This window comes from Notothenia rossii (genome assembly GCF_949606895.1).
Source record: "Notothenia rossii genome assembly, chromosome: 1".
NCBI lineage: Eukaryota > Metazoa > Chordata > Actinopteri > Perciformes > Nototheniidae > Notothenia > Notothenia rossii.
Window position 1 is genome coordinate 4,914,044 of NC_136912.1, and position 22,923 is coordinate 4,936,966.

The window sequence follows — 22,923 nt, forward strand, 5'->3', positions numbered from 1 at the left end:
GGATTGTGAGGCATGACGTGAGCCTGATCTGATTGGTCAATCCCTCAATTTGTTTTCACCAAGGGAAGCTAATTTCGGCTGGCCTCCTCTCGCATCAGAGAGTGCAATCTACTGTTTCAACATAACATCTAGAGGGGCGCTGTTTCACTCTTTGTAAAATACTCAATGAGAATGAGGGAGAGATGGGCCGCCAGAATAATTACCGAAACTGAACAAAGTGTTTTTATTTATTTATTAAAATTATAACTACAATCCAAAAAAACAGGGGAAGCCTGGCTTCCCTTGGCCTCAAAGAGAAAACGCCACTGAGTTCAAGGGATAATTCTCACTCACCTCTTGCTCTTGCCCTGCACTTGAATGTGCCAGTTGAGCTGGTTCTTCCAGCAGCTCAACTCTGTCCCTCATCATGAACACAGGAGGCTGGCTGTATATCTGAACTTGCGCCCTCATCATTCTCTTCATAATCTTGCACTTGTTCTAAGCTGCTGCTGATCGTGCTTGTAACAGCGCTGCTGCCAAAAAGGTCTGTCAATTTGCGACATTTATATGCTTCACCTTCGAGTGACTTCACCTTTTTTTCTCTTGCCTTCTCGGCCCCACCTTTTTCTTTTAGTTTTCTTTGATTTTTATCCATATTTTTTCATTCTCCTGTCTGTCGCGGCGTCTAATCCCTTCTCTTCGTGTGGCCGGTATTTTTTCTTCTTCGTGTGTGATTATTTGACAGATAAGAACCACACAACTGCATTAGTGGCCACTGTCGCCCTCTGTCGGCCGTCAGCGCAACTTCGTTCGTGGATCACAAGCCACTTACCTTCTGCATGTCCAAGGTGGCCGAGCCGTGGTCCGCCCGACAGCAACGCCAGCTTTCGTACATCTCCGATTACACCACGGACATACGGCACATCGCTGGCAAGTCTAACGTGGTCGCGGACTGCCTCTCCAGAGCGGTCATCGCAGCTGTGCAGCTGGGCCTCGATTACCTCGGCATGGGTGCTGACCAGGCCTCTGACCACGGGGTCCAGACCCTCAAGGCCTCGGTCACGGGATTACGCCTGGAGGAGGTTACGGTCGGTGACTTGGGCGCGAAGCTGTGGTGTGACGTCTCCACCGGCCAGCCTCGACTGCTAGTCCCTGCGGACTGGCGCCGACTCGTTTTTGTGGCGGTTAAAAATCTTTCCAACCCCGGTAGGAAGCCGTCCGTGAAGTTGGTGTCGCAGAAGTTTGTGCGGCAGGGGCTTAAGAAAGACGTGAGATCCTGGGTCGAATCATGCGTGGCCTGTCAACGGGCCAAAGTCCACCGCCAAACTAGGGCCCCTTTTGAACTTTTTGCGGTTCCTGAGAGGAGGTTTGACCATGTCAATGTGGACCTCGTAGGTCCGCTTCCCCCCCTCTCACGGTTTTATGATGGTGGACAGGATGAACCACTGGCCCGAGGTCGTTACCCTCACCTCGACGTCAGCTTCCAAAGTCGCCCGTGCTTTCATCGGCACGTGGGGGGCGTGCTTCGGGACCCCGTCTGACCTCTCCTCTGACCGCGGTTCTCAGTTCACCTCGGATCTGTGGAACGCTGTTGCTGTGGGTTTGGGGGTCAAGCTGCACTGCACCACCGCATATCACCCCCAGGATTGTGTGAGCGGTTTCACCGATCCGTGAAGGCGTCACTGCGTGCCGGCTTGACAGGCAGCAACTGGGTGGATAAGCTCCAGTGGGTTATGCTCGGCCTCAGGTGTGCCCCCAAAGAAGACCTGCAGTCCTCGTCGGCAGAGCTCATCTATGGCCAGACACTATGGGTCCCCGGGGAATTAATTCCCACCGCCACTGTGCCCTGGTCTGCGGCCGGGCAGCGCTCCTCCCTGCTGGAGACCGCCGGGACATTCATGCCCGGATTACGGTCGGCTGATTTAGTTTTTATTCGCCACAACGCCCACCACGGTCCCCTACGGCCCCCTTACGACGCTCCGTTCAGGGTCATACATCACGGGGACAAGAGCCTGGTGGTGGACGTCGTTGGTGGCAGGCCTGAGACTGTGTCCGTTGATCGGATTAAGCCTGCTCACGTGGACGTTTCCAGGCCGTTGGAGTTGGCTCTGCCCCCACGTTGGGGCCGCCCTCCCATAGCCCACCCCCCGCCCACTGTAGGGATGCCCTCGCCCTCGTTGGCACCCCTGCCCTCGCCTGCGGCCCCGCCCTCCTCGGCCCCTTTGGTCGGTACGCGCCGGGGTCGGGTGGTATTTCCTCCAGGGCGCGAGGATTTTGACTTTGGGTGAATTCTGGGGGGCTTGTGTGGTGATTGACATTATTCATCCACGGATCTATGGGTTGGGGTATTGTTCTGAACGGACATTTTAGTGAACCGGACTTCCTGTTTCCGCCGGTCTTCACTTCCCGGGCTTAAAGCTGTTCACATGTGTGTTCTGATGCTAAATAAAAGTCTAGCTTGTACCTTCGATACACCGCCTCCGACTCCCGTTTCTCGGCACTACAATATCCGTATTTATTTATTTCTCTAAGTTATGTTTTAATGAAAATCATTTAAAGATTGGCTTTAATCAATGTTTGAAAAGGAATTCTTCATATATGATAATTGAGAGGTAACATTTTATGTATGTTATTATTTCCACATATTTCTCTCCATTTTTCCTTCTGCCAACGGTGTCGCAGTTTCTCGTCTCTCCCGTTTTTGTGCTTACTGCGTACGCATGGGTTAGAGTTTGCGTGGAGGACCGCACGTTTTCCCGTCAAGTTAGTATGTTATAAATTGCAAGCATTGCGTAGAAACTGGCGTACGCCATTTTCTGAGCGTATATCCCTTTATAAATGAGGCAAGACACTTCACCCCAAATTGCTCCTGTGGGGATTGTCCACAGTATTGAGTATTTAAGTTGCTTTGGATAAAAGCGTCTAACAAGTGACATGTCATGTAATGTAATAAACAGCTGTTTTCTAATAACTAATAGTACTGTATTTTTTACCCTGATGTTTCTGAATGTTAATATATGCATTATGTTTTCTGATCTATGTTAATATTCAAATTAATATTAATTAATTAAGTACAAATATACATGTTTGCTATTGAAAAGCACATTGGGATATTACAGAGGAACACAAGTTAGCTGATGTAGTTGCAGTTCCACACTGCTGCCACTAGGGTTTAGTAAAGAGACGTATTTCATTCATGGAAAACTATTTCCAAGAGCTTGTCAACTGTCTATAATTGTCTTTTGTGTGTGTACCGACTTTGTTTTGTATATCATTTGACGTCCTCAGTGCTCATAAAGATGAACTGTTATTCTCTTCTTCATTTGAATGCTATTCTCTGGATTCAGTGGTATAGGAAGAACCTCTCTTTAAGTTTGTATTTCGTTAAACAACAATACTTTCCGGTGTAGTGGGTTTTACTGGGGTTTTGCTCATCATGCATATTAATAGTCCAAACAGGAAGTAAATGTGGTTGTTAACCAGCCTGATATCCGTCTTCTGCTCATTGCTACCGAGGAAAGGCATCTTTGAACACATGGTTCCTCCTTCACTGTGAGTAGAAACAGTTTATTGATGTAATGATTCTGTATACCTCCTGTGAACATTATTTAATCTGACATGTTTTATAGTCTCACAGAGATGAGAGGAGCAGCTATGAGTCTAACTGCAGCAGCCAGTGGATTAGTTGTCTTCCTGCTCTCTGTGTCAGGTACTGTACATCTACACTTACATTCAACACATGAACAGAGGGGATTCTGGGAAATGTGGGACTCGTAAAATCAGGTCACATGTGGGAATAAGTGGATCAAAGTTGGATGAAATGCAAACTTTCCAGAAATATTCAAAATATGTTTTTTGTTTAGATTTGATGAAAACACTTAGATGTTTCCAAGTTTTAGTAGTTTTTTACATGTAATGGATATTTGTAAAAATATCTTTCCTGTATTGGTCAACGTCATTTGCTCACAAAAGTAAGTGTGTGCTTATTACTCTCACACGCTTCAAACTGAGCATATTGTTCATTCATAACTGTTCCCTCCTCCTCATGTTATAACACTTTGCTATGTTGTGTTTTTAAGATGACCCTGTTTAAAAAAATGTTTTTCATTTTCATAAAAATGTTAGTGTTTTAGAGGGATATTTTCTCACTAGTCATTTCATACTGGCACAACTTCTCTTATGTCACTCTTCACCAAACCCTTCTAGTTCCTTCTCTACTCTCTGACCTCTCTGAGTTAAAATCGGTCTTCTTCTTTTTCTTATCTGTATATCAGACAGAAGCTGCTCACACCTCCGTGTTCTGCATTTATTGTTATTGTTCACACCTACCTCAGCAGCAACCTGACCACAGAGCGAACAGAGAGGAAACTGTTCAGAGAATCTCACACTATTCTAATTAATGTGATCACTAATCATTCACTGTTCATTTATATGAATGCATTTTCCAATCTTGTGTCAAACTGAACATACCCTTTTTGTGTAGACTTCTGTTCTACCTGGTTTGATTAAGAAACAAAGTCAAAGAGTATCATTGGTTTCAAAGTGCCTAAGAAGGAATTCACATGTGTTTTTCTGCTCTATCCCAGTAAAGTTTGTAAAATGTTTATTTTTACATTCTTTGTTGAAAGTACTGATCAGGCAATTTCTCAACTATTTATAGATTAACTTTGATTCTAGTTTCTGATGTGCTCTGTGTTTCAGGGGTTCAGGGTCAGGGTGGCTGGGGAGTGACTTACTCTTCTACTAAGATCTGTGCAGTGACAGGATCAACAGTGGAGATAAACTGCAGCTACACATACCCATCTCCATGGAAAGGCAGAGCTAACAAAGTACAGAAAACATTCTGGTTCACTAAAAAGAAAGATCTTAAAGCTGTAGATCTGACCACAGACTCAGAGTATGCAGGTCGTGTAGAGAATCTCTGTGAAAACAACATCTGCACTCTGAGAATCAGAAACCTGAGAGAGAGAGACTCAGCTGAGTACAGGTTCAGGATCACAACAAACCAAGCAGGAGGAAGATATAGTGGTTCACCTGGAGTCACTTTGTCAGTCACAGGTAACATTTTCATTCTTTTGAATTATTTATAATCATTCAAAATGTTCAAAATCTAGAAAACAATAACATAAATGTGTATGAATGCATGTTTGTTGATAATTTGTATCTTTCTTCTCAAATCCAGATCTCACGGTGCAGGTTGAACCCACACATACTAACCGGGCAGCGCTGAAGTGTCAGAGCAGTTGTCGAGTACCCTCTGGTCATTATGTCTGGTACAAGAACGGAGAGAAATCTACGACTTCAAAATATTCTACTCGTTTATTCACATTTGGTTCTACGGACAGATATTCCTGTGCTCTGAAAGGACATGAAGACTTCCCCTCTCCTGCAGTGTGTGAGTTTATACACACACACACACACACACACACACACACACACACACACACACACACACACACACACACACACACACACACACACACACACACACACACACACACACACACACACACACACGCTCTGACATTACAATACAATTCAATTTCAGAGATAACCTCACTGGAGTGTTCTTAATCTTCTTATGGAGACAGCAGCAGTACACAAACTAAAACGTAGCTGTAACCTGTTCGTAATAAAAGCAACATACAGGAAACAATAAAGGGGAAATCCTATACGCACCAAGAACATCTAAAAAAGAAATGTAAGAATAAATTAGGCAAATAAATTCTTAGCAATTAAAAAAACTAAATCAAGAACAACTGGAAGTGATTTTTGTTATTAAATCTTAAGAAAATAAGATAAGAAATAAGAAATCTTTCTCGAGACCTCAATCGGAATATAGCGTAAGAGTAAAAAAATATATCAGCAGAACTAACCAGAAAATTACAAATGTTATAATTGGTTAAATTAAATCAAGAACAAGTGGAAGACAGTTCACAAAATCACAGTTGCAGATTAAAGTTGAAGAAATGTGGATTTTACGAGCTCAGATAAAACAGCTGGAAGGTACTCATGATGAGGGGCCTCTTTAAAATAAAATGTAGGAGTATTATAATCATCTCAAAAACTAGGGGCTGTAGAGGGGCAGCTACGGCATTCAATGATAACATTTCAACATGAAATAAGGGTGAAAGTTAAAAGTCACCTTCACATTAACAAGGACATTAATATGTATAAAAACCCCAATCATTGCATAGTGTTTTTTTTAATGATGGTATATTTAGACCAAGAGGTTTTTATACAAAACATAACTAAAGAGTGATCTTACAGCCTAAAAGCCTAAAACATAAAACAATTATAATAATAACTCCTGGTGTTAAGAAGAATGTAAGGACTGACTCGTCAGAACACAATCAGTATACAAAAAGAACATTTGTAAAGTTGTTCAAAACAAAAAAAGTATGTTATTGGCTTTCAATTTCAAACAGCAATGGTGTGATGTGTGATGGCTCCAGGAACTTCATTTAATATTAAAATACAAAATTAAAATAGTAAATCAGGTGCCATTACATATTTAAATAATTAATGTTAATTCATCCTGCAGATGCTCCAAAGCTCCCCTCTGTGTCAGTGAGTCCCTCTGCTGAGATAGAGGAGGGCAGTTCAGTGACTCTGACCTGTAGCAGTGATGCTAACCCAGCAGCTAACTACACCTGGTACAAGGAGGATGGAAATCAGAAACGTCCTCCTCTCACTACAGAACCAAAGCTTCTCTTCAGCTCCATCAATGTTTCCGACTCCGGAAAGTATTTCTGTACAGCTGAGAATGAGCTGGGGAAGACATCAGAAGTCGTCCCTATTGATGTGAAATGTGAGTGAAATAGTTTATATAAAGATTCAATCTGTCTAATCTTTCCAGGAGAAGGTTTCCCTGATCTTTACTACTTTCTTCCGCTGTTCACATTACAGCATGTTGTAATTCTCTGAACAGCTTCAAGTGATTTTAGGAGTTATGGGACCCCAACATTAACATCCATTTGTCAGCGCACCTTCAAAGTCTAACATGCTGATGTACACAGCTATTTACATATTAAAATACAAATACCAAATCTTCTTCTGTAGTAACCCATCCTTAACCTAGATTCATCTATGTAACACTTCTCCTCCAGATGCTCCAAAGCTCCCCTCTGTGTCAGTGAGTCCCTCTGCTGAGATAGAGGAGGGCAGTTCAGTGACTCTGACCTGTAGCAGTGATGCTAACCCAGCAGCTAACTACACCTGGTACAAGGAGAACCAAACACTGCCTCTGGGAGTAAAAGGAAGTTATAATTTCACCTCCACCAGGTCTGAGGACAGAGGGAACTATTACTGCAAGTCTGAGAATCAATATGGAGTCAACAACTCTTCATCTAAATATATTAATGTTCAGTGTGAGTATAACACATTAGCAACTATGATGTTGTGGTGACCCAGTATTAAGGGATGAATGTCATGTAGCTCCAGTCTACCTGTTTAACACATATGGTCAAGAACATTTATTGACAATAATTACAGAAATATTGTAAATATACCGGTAACTGTCTATTCTTTTCTTGACAGACAATGATAGCTCTTTAAACGCTTATTCCCAAGAGTCATGCCCTAATACAACATGCAAATATCTTATGTTAAACTCACGGGTCTCTCTGAATCTCCAGATGCTCCAAAGCTCCCCTCTGTGTCAGTGAGTCCCTCTGCTGAGATAGAGGAGGGCAGTTCAGTGACTCTGACCTGTAGCAGTGATGCTAACCCAGCAGCTAACTACACCTGGTACAAGGAGGATGAAGACTCTCCAAAAGCTTCAGGACAGATCTTCACCATCACTGACTTCAGAGCTGAACACAGTGGGAGTTATTCCTGTGGAGCCCAGAACAAGTTAGGACGTAGCAACTCCACCTTTCATCTGAATGCTGTGGCAGGTAAGTTTTATAGCAGAAAAGTATAAGCTTGTTTGTTTCAGTCACATCATCTGCATGGTACTCAGATTTTTGATGTTATTCTTGAATCGGGGAAAGGGTTCATAATGTTTTCTTCAGATACAAAAATAAAAGTAAAGCCTTTATATCTTTGTAAAGTATTTACCATTTATTGGGACATTAGATTACATTTCTACCGTTTGGGGATGAAATTGTCCTTTTCATTAGACCTTGACCATCAGTGTGTGTACAACTGATGACACTTTAGTAATGCAGCTCTACTTGTTTTGGGGACCATTGTTCAACAACATGTTTTCATTCATCATTTTTCAAACTTTTTTGCATCTCATTTGAAATATTATTTCCAGCCAAGCATCCCTGACTAGTGCGAACCATGTTTGTGTCTGTTTTTGACTTATTTCTCTGTATTTTCAGCTACGTTTTTAACCACAATTACATTTTCATTCATTCATATTCGAAAATGCATAAACTGGACCCCGATCAAACGTTATTATGAACAGTGGTGGCTGACCCATATGGGGCGATAGGGCGCCGCACTCCCTAAACCACACACAAAAATATGATTATTAATAATAATAATAATACTAAAAGCAATAACTGATTAATCATATAAATATTCAATATGTGTGTTTAAATTATGGAATGCACCCAGATATATGTGTAAAATATGATTTTAAATTATTTGCGTAAAATATATGCTTTTCCTAGTACACTGCATGACTGAAGTTCAGTTCTGGGGCGATGGACAAATCGTCCCACGGCGGCGGGTCTCTGTAGCAGGTTAGCCAGTAGCTGATTCAAGATATGAATGTGTGTCATAAAATGTAGCCAATCAGCGTCCTCAAAACTAATAATAGAGGGGCGATTATTTTACCGCCCCAAGTAAGCAACTGCTAACAGCTGTACGACGGTCACAGGATTGCGGTGAGGAAACACAATGAGGAGGTGGATAAAAACAGGCATATTTTATTTTATGTTTTGTGGGGCTTTGGAGTTGGCTTTGCGTGGGCATTACGAGACTTTTCAGTCAACCCTGGCATTTTCAGGAGATTGGTGGATTTTGTTTCCTCCCTGGACTCTGTGCTGGAGGAGCACCTGAAGACCGCCACCGTTATTCCTTATACTGTATATATTTGTAAAAATCCCATGTGCCCCCCGCAGTACTCCACAGTACCCCTAGGAGTACTTGTAGACCCATTAAAGAAACACCGCTGCATGTCTGTTCTCTGTTGATCTCTGTTTCTCAGCATCATGGAAGCGACCAGCTGCTCTAACAATCCCTGTTGTTCTCCTGGCTGTCATTTCTCTCTCTGTCTTCCTGTGGATCAGGTGAGCAGATCTGTTCAACTTAATCATTGTTTGTTAAATCATTAAAAGTCTGTGTGTCTGGTGTCAAACATGTGATCTTCTGTTTCTTTATAAACTCTCCTAACCAGAAGAAAGAGGGCTTCTAGAGACTCGTCTGAGCCTGAAGAGAGAGAGGACATCAGGGAAGAGGTGAGAATAGATGCTTACGTAATTAATCTAGTACAAAATAAAACATATTACACTCAATGTATAATGATGGTGGTCTTTAAGTGCTTATACTGTAGAAAACTGATCTGACATAGAAGGACCTCTTGTTGCTCTTTTTACATCCTTCTATAACAAGTTAATTTCTCTCTCAATCTCTTTGATTCTCCTCTTAGACGTGAGTACATTTCAAGTTCATCCAGAAGTTTTCCTATCTTTTATCCTTTAACCCGTTAAGCCCTGAGCCTGTTTTTCAGGCTCGAAAATGACATTCCCAGAACAAATGACCATATCTTCCCTTCTAAAAGGGTTAAATTAATAATCTTTTTTCTCAAAGTAATTATAAACCTGTGAGTTGGATGTAGAAAAGTCAGAATCAATATAGATGTTTTTTATTTGAAAGAGAATTCAGATTGAACATAGTAAAAAAACTGTAAATTGTGTTTGTAATAGTGTCCGTCCAAAAATTATGTTTTGCTTATAGTGAAAACTACCCTTGGATGATGGTAAGTTAGACTAAAAGCTTTAGGAATCCAAAGTACAACATATAATAAGTAGCCTGTATCAAAGTTGATGCAAAACAAGTGACATTTTACCTTTTTAGAGAGGTTTAGCCAAAAAAACTCCACCTCTGAGGTGATTTGGGTGGAAATGGGGGTTTTACCGTTTCTCTGGAACCCATTGGTCGATTTTGGTGATTGACATCTCTTTCTGACCGTAAGAGCCAATACAATCGAAGGGGAATCTCCCCACACACATACATGGTAAAACAAAAAGATGTGGGCCTCGCGCACAGTTTGAACCAGAGTCAACCTATCTCTCGCTCTGACATCTGAAAATGGAAAAGCAGGTTTATTGCTTATGGATTATCAGAAATCATTTCAAAGGGACACAGACACATTGGATTAACCTATGGATTAACTTCAGCAGCGTTTTTATCTTTTTAAAGCCATTGAAGACCACTTTTGACCAGACTACGACACAGATGAGCCATGTTAGCATTTTTAGCCACCTAGCGCCACATGTTTTGATGTCTGTTTTTGTTTATAAAGTCACAATTTCGTATAATTGAGTGATAATGGGGGTACCCTTCGATGCTGTGTCGCCTCACGATGTGAAACGATGGGTTGGTTGTGCAGCAAAGATAAATAAGGTTTTGTGAGTGAGGTTCGGTGCAGTCATCTGTTAGCATTTTTCGCTCGTTGCTAATTCAGAGGCTCAGCGTTAGCATTGTGGGTTTTATTTTGAAGAAAAAATAAATAATGATCAGTTAGATGAGTTTCTTCCCGTTACATGGCTATAAAACATTCATAGTTTATTAAATTAACATTCCCTCAGACACGGTTTCCTGCAAGATGTTGTGGCAGTGCCCGGTACCGGGGTCTCTCGGGCTTAACAGGTTCATCTTTTCTCTCATAAAGCATCAAGTTGATGAAGCAGAGATATGTTCCCATCATTACCACAGCTGCTGTTGCTTTGGCCTTTTCTGTCCTGGGTCCATTCCTCTGGAAATGAAATATTAATGTGAAAATGTGTATCTGAAAGTGTTTTCCTCCCTGCAGTGTGTACCTGATCAGCTGGAGCAGCAGGAGGACCTTCAGTATGCCAGCGTTCACTTCTCCAACAACCGGGAAGACCCTCTTTACTCCAACATGAGAGCAGCTCAGCCCCTCAGACACACGGAGCAACAGGAAGTCCCGGAGTACGCTGCCGTCAAGTTCAGCAGTGCTGCCCCGAGGTGAGCAGATCCTCACACAGGAACATTGTTCACATATCATTTAATTCCTTTTGCATTATTATTACCACTGAGAAATACATCATTGATCTCTCAGGACCAGAGGTCAGGACTCTGAAGAGGATCCAGCTGCATTGTACAGCACGGTTAACAAATCCAGATAAACACAGCAGGCGTTGCATTTGAAGGATGATACTTCAGTTTTTTTACAATCACATTCTATCTACACAGGGTGATGTGGATTTTATAAAAACATGTCTCAGGGTGGATCTCTCCAAGAAAGAGGCGATGAGTTTTCAGCCTAGTTTTTATTAATCTGAATGGCTCAAATGTAAAGATTGTGTTAAGTATTTCACAGCTTAATGCACTGAATTGTAAATATTTCTTGTGTAACATGATTTTTGCCAAAATAAATTACAAAATGTAAAGATGCTGCAACAAGAGATCTGATCCCTAACTGCTGGCTTGTTGGGAAATGTAGATATTACTAAATAGTTATAATTTACTGATGACAAACTATTTCCATTGTTTTGTATGTATATTTATCAACTTTATTCAAATACTATTGGTTTACAATGTTCTTCTTGTGTAGACTGCAATATCAACAACTACAACTACTTGTTTGTGTTATTTTTGATCCATTCCAAAATAAATGTTTTTTAAAGCACGTTGGGATATTGGAGAGGAACATGCGTTTGCTGATGTAGTTGCAGTTTCATTGTGCTGCCACTAGGTGTCAGTAAAGAGCCTTATTTCACTGATGGAAAACCATTACCAAGAGCCTGTACAGTACATTTATCTTTGGTGTGTGTACGGCCTTAATGTTCACACATTCTTATTCTGCCATCTTTTTATGTAAATATAAAATTTCATTTCTTTGTTACTCTTTAAGTTCATAACCATCACAACTTGTTGCATTTGTCTCTTTTGCTTTGTTGTTACACCTGTTATTCTGACCCTAGTCTTTTTTTCTGTACTTCATGTGTTTACCTTTCTCTCCTTCTGTTCTGTTCTGGTTTGAGTTCATCAATAAAGGTTGAAATTGCCATAACTCTTGTCCACACTAATGCTAATGACAGCATGAGTGTCACTAATCTGTCATTTCAAAATAGAATAATTGCACGTGTTCACTTGAAATAAAAACACTGGAAATAATATTAAACAACACAAGCAGATGCGCGGGAAGGTATTTTGAGTGGGGGTGCTGAGGTGCTGGACTCCAGTGAACACTATTACGGGCAATATAGAGCACGCACAAAAGCACGAGCACCAGGGGCGCTACAGTGGAATGTTCTACTGCAACACTCCCCACACGCAAACACACAGTACACCCGCGACTGTTATAATGAAGGCTCGATAATCAGCTCACGGCATATAGGCAGGGGTAAAGTGCTATTTTTTACGAGTGGGGAGCGGACCTCACCTCCTCTAGGGGGGTCCGGGGACAAGCTCCCCCGGGAAGATTGTTTTTAAATATTGAAGTTAAAAGCATCAATCTGGTGCACTTTGAGAGCAACATTAAGAGATCGATGGATACATCTCTCAACACCCAGATGAAATACAACTGTAATCAGATGTTCTTTTTCTTCATGGATATTTTACAAATCACTCCCCTTTCCAACTGTATTCTTGTTTTACTGCCATATAGTATTTCATAACTGTTTTTCCTTTATTTTCTTATTTTTTTAATAACTATAATGATCATGTGAGGGTGTGCCGCGGAAATAATCTTTTGAATAATTTGTGACCAAACTGTTTGAGACCCACTGAGATAACTTAGACTAAAGTTAACTATCTAAACACTCAGAGAGTCCTTTAGCTCACCTGAGCCTCTCAGTCTGAGAGGAGAGGACTCTCCTCCAGCTTGTTGTGGAACAAACAGCTCCTTATGTCCGTTAGTGCAGCTAGCTAACCAGATGCTAACAACACGGTCCCTGCTGCTGGCACCGGTCTCGCTCTCGCTCTCGCTCTGCGCTATTTCTGCACACACACACTGTGTGAGTGAAAGAAGTAAGTGTGTGAGTAAAGTGTGTGTGTGAGTGAAGTGTGTGACCACGGCACAGCCACAGTCCTGCTTCTTCAGACAGAAACACTGATAGCTAACCTTCAGCTCGTGCTGCTTGTTGTAGTTTGGTTTGAGTTTGACTTGAATGAATATCATAAAATGTAAAACCCAAGCTAAACCTCAATGAACAAATGTTGAGATGTGACTTTCTGTACACATTATGAAACTGTCCAGGCAGCTTCATAATAATATCAAGTGATGTTCATTTGCATTAGTAGTTTGTGTAATTTGCATTGTTGAGATTTATTCACAGAACATGGTTTTAGATCTTGAAGTTTGGCTGCTTTTATAATAAAGGAAGACATTAGGATGTGTGTTCTCTTGTCAGTGAGGAGAGGTGCTCTGTTTACCACAAACTGGTCTCCTGAACTCCCTTTCTTTTAATGATGAAGGGTTTTCTTGTGGACATCAATCAACTTCTTTGTTATTTTGTCACTGAAGCCACACGGAGACGAGAGGAGCAGCTGTGAGTTTAACAGAGAGTGGATTTGTTGTCTTCCTTCTCTCTATGCCAGGTAATGCACATCCACATCTTTTTGTATCCACATTATATTTAGCTTTTCTAAAAGCTTTGACACTTTACATAAATATTCCATACAAGTATACAGCAAACATACACAGGCATATATTAGAGACAACAGAAAGAAGTCAGATTGGCAGGTGGTTAGTCAGCGGACGACCAGACCCAGGAACAAAGACTGAACTGGCTTTTTCAAGTGTGAAAGGTATGATCCTCTTCTGCATCTTCTACATATGGACAGTGTTCTGTAACTTGACTTCACGTGTTGTCAGGCACAGCCAACAATAAGGTCTACAGATCATAATACAGAGCACTTCTATGGAAACTCACTACACCATCCATTCCTACCTCCCTTTATCCTCTCGTGCATCCATTTGTCTTATTCCAGGTATTCTTGCTCTTATTCTGATTTGGCAGAAACACACCTGAGTAGAAATGGTTAAACTCATAACATGTTAATGTGGCGGCACGTGGTAGTGTTTGTTTGAAATCCTATTTAAGATCTACATTTAACCAAAAGCCAGACAACGCCACCTTGGGAACTGCACCCAAGGAAATAATTATTCAAAGTACCAATAAGGCTCTCAGGTTCCTAATACTGAGGGGCAGGAGAGGTGTTTTTTTAATATCATTAAAAAACACAGTAAGATCATCATACACACTGGAAATACAGGGGGACATCTTAATTAAGGGATGCTGAGGCTGACCAGTGGATGGACGTGACGAGGGGTGAGAGGGATCCCAACAAAGTAAATTACCCGTGATCACTAAACATTCACACACACGAAAGAACACCAACATCAAGGGGAGCCAACACACATTTGGCTCTCAGCAACTAAAGAGAGGCCAACAAAACACATTACTGGGGCAAACAGTCAAAACAAATTAATACACAAACCAACACATAAGATCAGTATAAAGACAATAAGAAATCAATAATACTAAGAGATATAACTAATATCGACTGAAATAAACAAAACAAGTTTAGAATAGGTTAGAAAACAACTAAACAAAAGAAAATTAACCCAACAATCTACTTAATATTGAAATAAATATAAAAAACAAGGTTAACTCAACAGGGTCAATTAAACAACTAATCATAAACAGAAATTAATCGAACAGTCCACTATAACAATGTTTAAAATGTGGTCATGTAGTGTAATGCACAGTGACACAAAGAGGCAATACAGACGATGCAGGCCAAGAGCAACACCCGCCAGGCAGCAGTGTAGCGGTGAAGCACAGACGTTGAGGCAAAACAGCCGTCTTTCTGTATTAGGCTTCCAGCGCAGGTGATGTTACGATAATAATACTACATTCATATTATTCAGGAAGGATGAGACAAGAAGAAAGCGTACCTACCTGATCAGGCTAAGTTAAGACACATAGCAGGAGAGCTTCGTTCAACAGTGGCAGCAGACATGGGCTGCAGGATCCCTGCAAGGGTCTACAACCAGCAATAAACACTTAGTATGTATGCTACTTGTCATGCTAAGCATACAACAAACGGCGGCCACCGCCGCAAACTCACCGGTGCCAGCGGAGAAAGCACGTAAACGGAACCCGGAAGTTGCATTCGTGCCAAAGAGCAAGAGGGAGCAAGAGCGACACTGACCCTCTTTAGAAAGGTTGCCCCGTGTTGATAGGGCTGAACAGTTTATCCTGCTACATTGAGATAACGACGAACAAGTACATTTAAATGTGCCAAAACAATCAGTGTTAAATATTAAACGTTACATTGTCTCCGGGTCCTGGTTCAGTATCTGATGTTTCACTACTGGGGGATCTTAAGTGAGACACATTCAGGCTTCATCACTCAGAGAGCTCCCTCCACTGTCTGCTTTAAAGGGTCAGTTCACCCAAACTACTAAAGTACTGATGTCCTCTCTTACCTCCTGAACATGCAAATAACTCATAATAAAGTTTGCTGTATGCTGTGAGGTTGTTTTTCAAATGTTAAAGTGTTTTAATTAATGTAAACATTGGACATATGTTTACAGTTAATTCAACTGATCTATCTAAACATCCAAAGTCATTGAAAATGTGTTTTTCGTATCATTAAACACTGTGTGTCCAAATCCTACATGTCCAATTGATTATGTGTGTGATGTGTGTATTCATGTTGGGTTCACACTAACACGCATGTGAGTTTCTCACGTCTCAGAGTTCTGCATTTCTCTGAAATAGAAGCAACCTGACCGCAGAGAGAACAGAGAAGAAACAAACCAAGAGAAATGATATGGCATTTTCCATTCTCTCTCATAATTAATTTGGTTTTCTTCATCCTGTTCAGTCAAACCCCAGTAACACCCACTACACAGTAAAGTTTGGATGTTTAACAAACAATACACTTTTCTTAAACTAAATAAACTCTGGTTAAAGACCCGTTTAGCTACCTTTACTGACTCCTGAAAAAAGCATTAGAAAGGATTTAAAATGATAAGGGTGAAACAGTTCATCTCTCTGAGCACTGAGGACGCGACACAGTCTGCAGGTGTAGTGAAGGAACAGGAATGCATTAACCTGTGAACCACAGCTCAGAGAGATCAACTGTTTCACCCTTATCATTTTAAATCCTTTCTAATGCTTCTTTCAGGAGTCAGTAAAGGTAGCTAAACGGGTCTTTAACCAGAGTTTATTTAGTTTAAGAAAAGTGTATTGTTTGTTAAACATCCAAACTTTACTGTGTAGTGGGTGTTACTGGGGTTTGGCTCATCATGCATATTAATAATCTAAAGAGGAAGTCAATCTAGTCTATTAACAGCCTGATATCCGCCTTCTGCTCATTGCTTCAGAGGAAAGGCATCTTTGAACACATGGTTCCTCCTTCACTGTGAGTAGAAACAGTTTATTGATGTAATGATTCTGTATACCTCCTGTGAACATTATTTAATCTGACATGTTTTATAGTCTCACAGAGATGAGAGGAGCAGCTATGAGTCTAACTGCAGCAGCGAGTGGATTAGTTCTCTTCCTGCTCTCTGTGTCAGGTACTGTACATCTACACTTACATTCATCACATGAACAGAGGGGATTCTGGGTAAATGTGGGACTTGTTAAATCAGGTAATTTGTAGAAATAAGTGGATCAGGGTTGGATGAAATGCAAACTTTCCAGAAATATTCCAAAATATATGTTTTGTGTAGCTTTGATGAAACACTTAGATGTTACCAAGTTTTTACTTGTAATGGATATTCGTAAAAAGATCTTTCCTGTGTTGGTCAACGTCATTTGCTCTTATCTTTTGCATAAAGTAACTGTGTGCCCAGAACATTTGTAAACTGAGGATAGTGTTCCCTCCTCACCCTGTGAAAACCTTTGCTTAGTTTTATTTCTTGGATGACCCCGGTTAAAAGAATTATTGTAGTTTTATTAAGTTTTAATGTTTTCGAGGGATATTTTTCTTACAAGTTTCATACTGTCTCAACTTCTCTCATGTCGCCATACCTCTGCACCAAACCCTTCTAGTTCCTTCTCTCCTCTCTGACCTCAGAGTTATATTCTCTCTGAGTTGAAAGCAGCCTTCTTCTTTTTCTTATCTGTATATCAGACAGAAGCTGCTCTCACCTCTGTGTTCTGCATTTATTGATATTGTTCACACTTACCTCAGCAGCAACCTGACCAGAGAGCGAACAGAGAGGAAACTGTACAAGAGAGTCACACACTATTCTAATTAATGTGATCACTAATCACTCACTGTTCATTTATATCAGGGGTGTCAAACGTACGGCCCGCGGGCCGGATCAGGCCCGTGAACAAGTTTAATCCGGCCCGCGAGATGATTTTGGAAAGTATAAAAAATAAAAAGAGCTGCAATTTTTCAATGAAAGAAACTGCTGTTCTAAATGTGTCCACTGGGTGTCGCAATAGCAATTATGTGAAGCGAGCAAACTATGTATAACGGGCCTGAGGAAGTAATCCTGTGTTTACAGTCTATCGTGCTTGGCTTCCTCACTCCCCAAAATGTCGCTATCAAAAAAGAGAAAAGTGGACACAGAGTGCAGAGTTTTCCAAGAAAAATGGTCATCCTCCTATTTATTCACGGAAGTGAATGGGAAACCCGTGTGTTTGGTTTGTTCGCAGCACGTTTCAGTGCTGAAAGAATATAACCTTCGTCGCCACTATGAGACTCAACATGCCGACAAATATGATAACTTGAAAGGAAAACAGAGAAGCGAAAAGGTGAAGGAATTGCTGGCGGGTCTGAAAAAACAGCAGTCTGTGTTTACTCATAGCCGAGAAATCGGCGATGCTGCAGTGAAAGCCAGCTACCTTATTGCTAATGAAATTGCAGTGGCTTCAAAACCATTTAGCGAGGGTGAATTTGTGAAGACATGCATGCTGACAGCTGCAGAGATTGTGTGCCCTGAAAAGCGTCAAGCTTTTGAAAATATCAGCCTGACAAGAAACACAGTTGCACACAGGATTTCTGATCTTTCGGAGGATTTGGACAGCCAATTGAAGCGCAAAGTTAAGTCGTTTATTGCGTTTTCAGTTGCAATTGATGAAAGCACGGACATTACAGATGTTGCGCAACTGGCCATATTCATCCGCGGAGTTGATGATACTTTGACCGTAACCGAGGAGTTTGTGGAGTTGGTGCCGATGACGGATACCACGACAGCGGCTGATATTTTCAACACACTCGAGGGTGCCCTGGACAGAGTCGGAGTGGACTGGTCACGCGCTGTCAGCGTGGCTACAGACGGTGCGCCTTCAATGATCGGGAAAAAAGCAGGTGTTGTGACGAAATTCAGGGAAAAAGTGCAGACTGCAAATGGAGGACGTGATTTTTGGACTTTTCACTGTATTTTGCACCAGGAGGCATTGTGTTGCAAGTCATTAAAGATGGATAACGTCATGAAGGTGGTCGTCCAAACTGTTAATTTCATCCGATCAAGAGGCTTGAATCACCGTCAGTTTGACAACCTTCTCAGAGATAAAGACCACAACTACGGCCTGCCTTACCACACCGAGGTAAGATGGTTAAGCCGAGGCATTGTGCTGAGGCGTTTCTTTGATTTACGAGAGGAAATTGAACAATTCATGAAACAAAAAGGCAGACCAGTGTTAGAATTTAAGTCCAAAGAATGGATGCAGGATCTTGCGTTCATGGTGGATGTTACAGAGCACTTGAATAACTTGAACACAATGCTGCAGGGGCGCAACAAAGTTGTAACGCAGTATTATGACAGCGTATGTGCGTTCAAGTTGAAGCTGTCATTGTGGGAGACGCAGCTCGCGGGAGGTGATGCAGCGCACTTTCCTTGTCTGAAAAATGTGTGCGATACCCAACATGTCGCAGACATGAAGCGGTTCAAAGATAAACTAATAGGACTATTGCGGGAGTTTGAGCAACGCTTTCAGATTTTTGGTGAACTGGAGAAAGACTTCAAAGTTTTCTGCTCGCCATTCACCGCGAATGCCTCTGATCTGCCCGTCAACATTCAACTTGAAATAATAGACTTGCAGTGTGACTCAGATTTGAAGGGGAAATTTGCTGCAGCTGGCTTAGACACATTTTATCAGTATCTTTTGCCAGGTTACCCCAACTTGACAGCCCTTGCTGCAAAAGTGTTGTGCATGTTTGGAACCACGTATATTTGTGAGCAAGTTTTCTCTGTAATGAGCATCAATAAAACAAAGCTGCGCTCAAGGCTCACGCACAAGCACTTAAATGACATCCTGAAATTGGCTGCCACTCAGGCTTTGACCCCTGATATTGATGCACTTGTGAAAGCTAAAAGATGCCAGGTTTCAGGAGCAAAAACAACAGTGGGTAACCCAACTTAAAATGCTGCATAAGACACTGCACCCTGATATAGTTATCTAAAAAATGATTGTCTTCTGTGCAGATTGAAAGAAAGTGAACAGTGTGTGATTTACTGTAATAATGACAGTAACTTCAGTTCATAAGTTAGGTTTGTTGAAATTGTTCATGCATTGCACAGCTTTTATTTATCAATAAGTAATGTAGCCTACAAGGCAGGAAGTAAGTAACTCAACCCTCTTGAAAAGTTTCTACCTCAATTTGTCTCAATCATTTGGTGAGTTAGTACAGGATTAATATGTTAAAATGACAAATTAGTTATTTGAGAAGAGTTTTTGTATTTTGTTCATTCCCAGTATATGACTTAATGTTGTTGTATGGCTTTTTGTTGATACGCCAAGTCTAAATGTGCTTGTACTGTTATTGCACTAAAGTTCACTAAACTTAAACAAAGAAAACAATCTGAAGTTGTCGTCATTTTTTTGTTATTATGCTATGATTTTACCGCTCCGGCCCACTTGGGAATAGATTTTCCTCCATGTGGCCCCTGAGCTAAAATGAGTTTGACACCCCTGCCATAGAGGGTTAATCAAACCAGGTAGAACAGAAGTCTACGTAAAAAGGCTATGCTCAGTTTTACAGTCAGGGCAAAGGAAGAATGGAAAATGCCTTCATATAATTGAACAGTGAATGATTAGTGATCACATTAATTAGAATAGTGTGAGATTCTCTGAACAGTTTCCTCTCTGTTCGCTCTGTGGTCAGGTTGCTGCTGAGGTAAGTGTGAACAATAACAATAAATGCAGAACACGGAGGTGAGAGCAGCTTCTGTCTGATATACAGATAAGAAAAAGAAGAAGACTGCTTTAAACTCAGAGCGTGGGAATATAACTCTGAGGTCAGAGAGGAGAGAAGGAACTAGAAGGGTTTGCTGCAGAGCTATGGCGACATGAGAGAAGTTGAGACAGTATGAAATGACTTGTGAGAAAAATATCACTTGAAAACACTAAAGATTAATAAAAAACGATTAACCATGGTCATCTTAGAAATAAAACTAAGCAAAGGTTTTCACAGGGTGAGGAGGGAACACAATTCTCAGTTTACAAATGTTCTGGGCACACAGTTACTTTATACAAATGATAAGAGCAAATGACGTTGACCAACACAGGAAATGTATTTTTATAAATATCCATTACAAGTAAAAACTTGGTAACATCTAAGTGTTTCATCAAAGCTACACAAAACATACATTTGGGATATTTCTGGAAAGTTTGCATTTCATCCAACCCTGATCCACTTATTTCTACAAATTACCTGATTTTACAAGTCCCACATTTACCCAGAATCCCCTCTGTTCATGTGATGAATGTAAGTGTAGATGTACAGTACCTGACACAGAGAGAAGGAAGACAACTAATCCACTCGCTGCTGCAGTTCGACTCATAGCTGCTCCTCTCATCTCTGTGAGACTATAAAACATGTCAGATTAAATAATGTTCACAGGAGGTATACAGAATCACTACATCAATAAACTGTTTCTACTCACAGTGAAGGAGGAACCATGTGTTCAAAGATGCCTTTCCTCTGTAGCAATGAGCAGAAGACGGATATCAGGCTGTTAAGAGACTAGATTTACTTCCTCTTTAGATTATTAATATGCATGATGACCCAAACACCATTACCACCCACTGCACAGTAAAGTTTGGTTGTTTAACAAACAATACACTTTTCTTAAAGGTGACCTATCATACAAAATGCACTTTTGTACGTCTTGTATACATGAATATGTGTCCCCGGTGTTCCAGGGAACTCACCAAGAGTCAGAAAACACAACCCTCTCTATTTTCCTCCATACCCAAATCTCTTAAAAAGGGGCTGCAACGGATCTGATACAGACTGATCTAGATTTGAACACTTCTATGACGTCACAGAAGTGGCGCTACGGCTATTGGGCCAACTCCACCAATCAGGAGGAGACAGCAACGGACATTGCCGTTCGAAAGCGCTGGAGACGCTGTAGTACATATTTCAGGCCACCAGATGGTGCTGTTTTCACAGAATCAGCCCATGATGCAAAGACAGTGTTAAATTGAGCGAAATGAGGAATGGCTAAAATGCATGATCTGTTTGGTATTTTGTAAAATAAAAAGTATAAATATGCCTTATATAAGTATGGTCCTACACTATATTATTCAAATATAGCATGATAAGTCCACTTTAAATTAAGAACAGAATAAAAGTTCATCTCTCTGAGCACTGAGGAAGTCACACAGTCTGCAGGTGTAGTGAAGGAACAGGAAGGCATTAACCTGTGAACCCATGAGGAGGTTTTACTGAACAGGATGAAGAGAACTGTATTAATTATAAGAGAGAATGGAAAATGACATATCTTTGTTCTTGGTATTTCTTATCTCTGTGGTCAGGTTGCATTTGCTTGCATAGAAATGCAGAACTTGGAGACGTGGGAAACGTACATGCCTCTCATGAACCACTCTCACATGGACTGGAAGGACAGACAATGTTTGATATGATGTTGATTAATACACAATAGTTTAAATTACTTTGGCTTGTTTAGGTGGATCAGTTAGAAAAGCAGTTTGCAGAGGTGTCTTAAGTTTGACAGAAACTTTCAAATTAAAATAAAACTGAACTCACAGCAAGCAGCTAAATGCATCACTTACTATCTGCATGTTTAGATACCACTGGAGGTAAGAGAGGAAACACATGTGTTTGTAGTTTAGGTTTCCTGACCCTTTAAAGCAGACAGTGGAGGGAGCTCTCTGAGTGATGAAGCCTGAATGTGTCACACTTAAGATCCCCCACTAGAGGACAGTGAAACATCAGAAACTGAATCAGGACCCTGAGACCACATCTTTCTAACATCAGACACTGATAGATATTTTAAAATGGTATGAGTAAAGCTATCTAAATGTTAGCAGTTTACCTGACATTAACCCCAAATAACATGAGTCATCATAGACAGCATATTAGACAACAAGTTCACACTGGTGACCAACACCATTGACATATTGCATCAGCATCAAACTCTTTTGAAGAATCAGAATCAGAAAATTAGGTTTACACGTACGAGGAATTTGACTTGGTGTCATGGTGCATACAAAAAAATTACATGAACACATATTATAAATAATTAAAAACATAGTCAAATATTGCAGTATTTAAATAGAAATAGAATGGAATAAAAAGGAATAAAATATCGAATAAAATTCGAAAGTAATACAAAAAAATAAAATAATGACATACTGTATATGGGAGATCTACAAAAGCAGCACTTATTTGATTTTTTTTATTGCTAGCTTATAATTAAACATTATATAACGCAAATTAATGAAGAGTCAAACAGAAAATCTGAAATCTAGAGATTTTTAAACTTGATCTTTTCCAAACACTCGTCCGATGGTCCTT

At 40.7% G+C, this 22,923-nt stretch overlaps 1 protein-coding gene across 1 annotated transcript; it reads left to right on the forward strand.

Annotated features, from left to right (window-relative positions):
- Positions 1-1,712: 1,712 nt before the first annotated feature.
- LOC307045293 (B-cell receptor CD22-like) lies at positions 1,713-9,589 on the forward strand (the record flags this gene model as incomplete). The annotated part of the gene is made up of 9 exons (XM_079690843.1): positions 1,713-2,208; positions 4,681-5,037; positions 5,162-5,374; positions 6,524-6,790; positions 7,089-7,349; positions 7,617-7,877; positions 9,143-9,224; positions 9,332-9,392; positions 9,584-9,589. The coding sequence occupies 9 exons, from the start codon at positions 1,713-1,715 to the stop codon at positions 9,587-9,589; spliced, it is 2,004 nt and encodes a 667-aa protein (XP_079546969.1).
- Between the last annotated feature and the right edge of the window lie 13,334 nt (positions 9,590-22,923).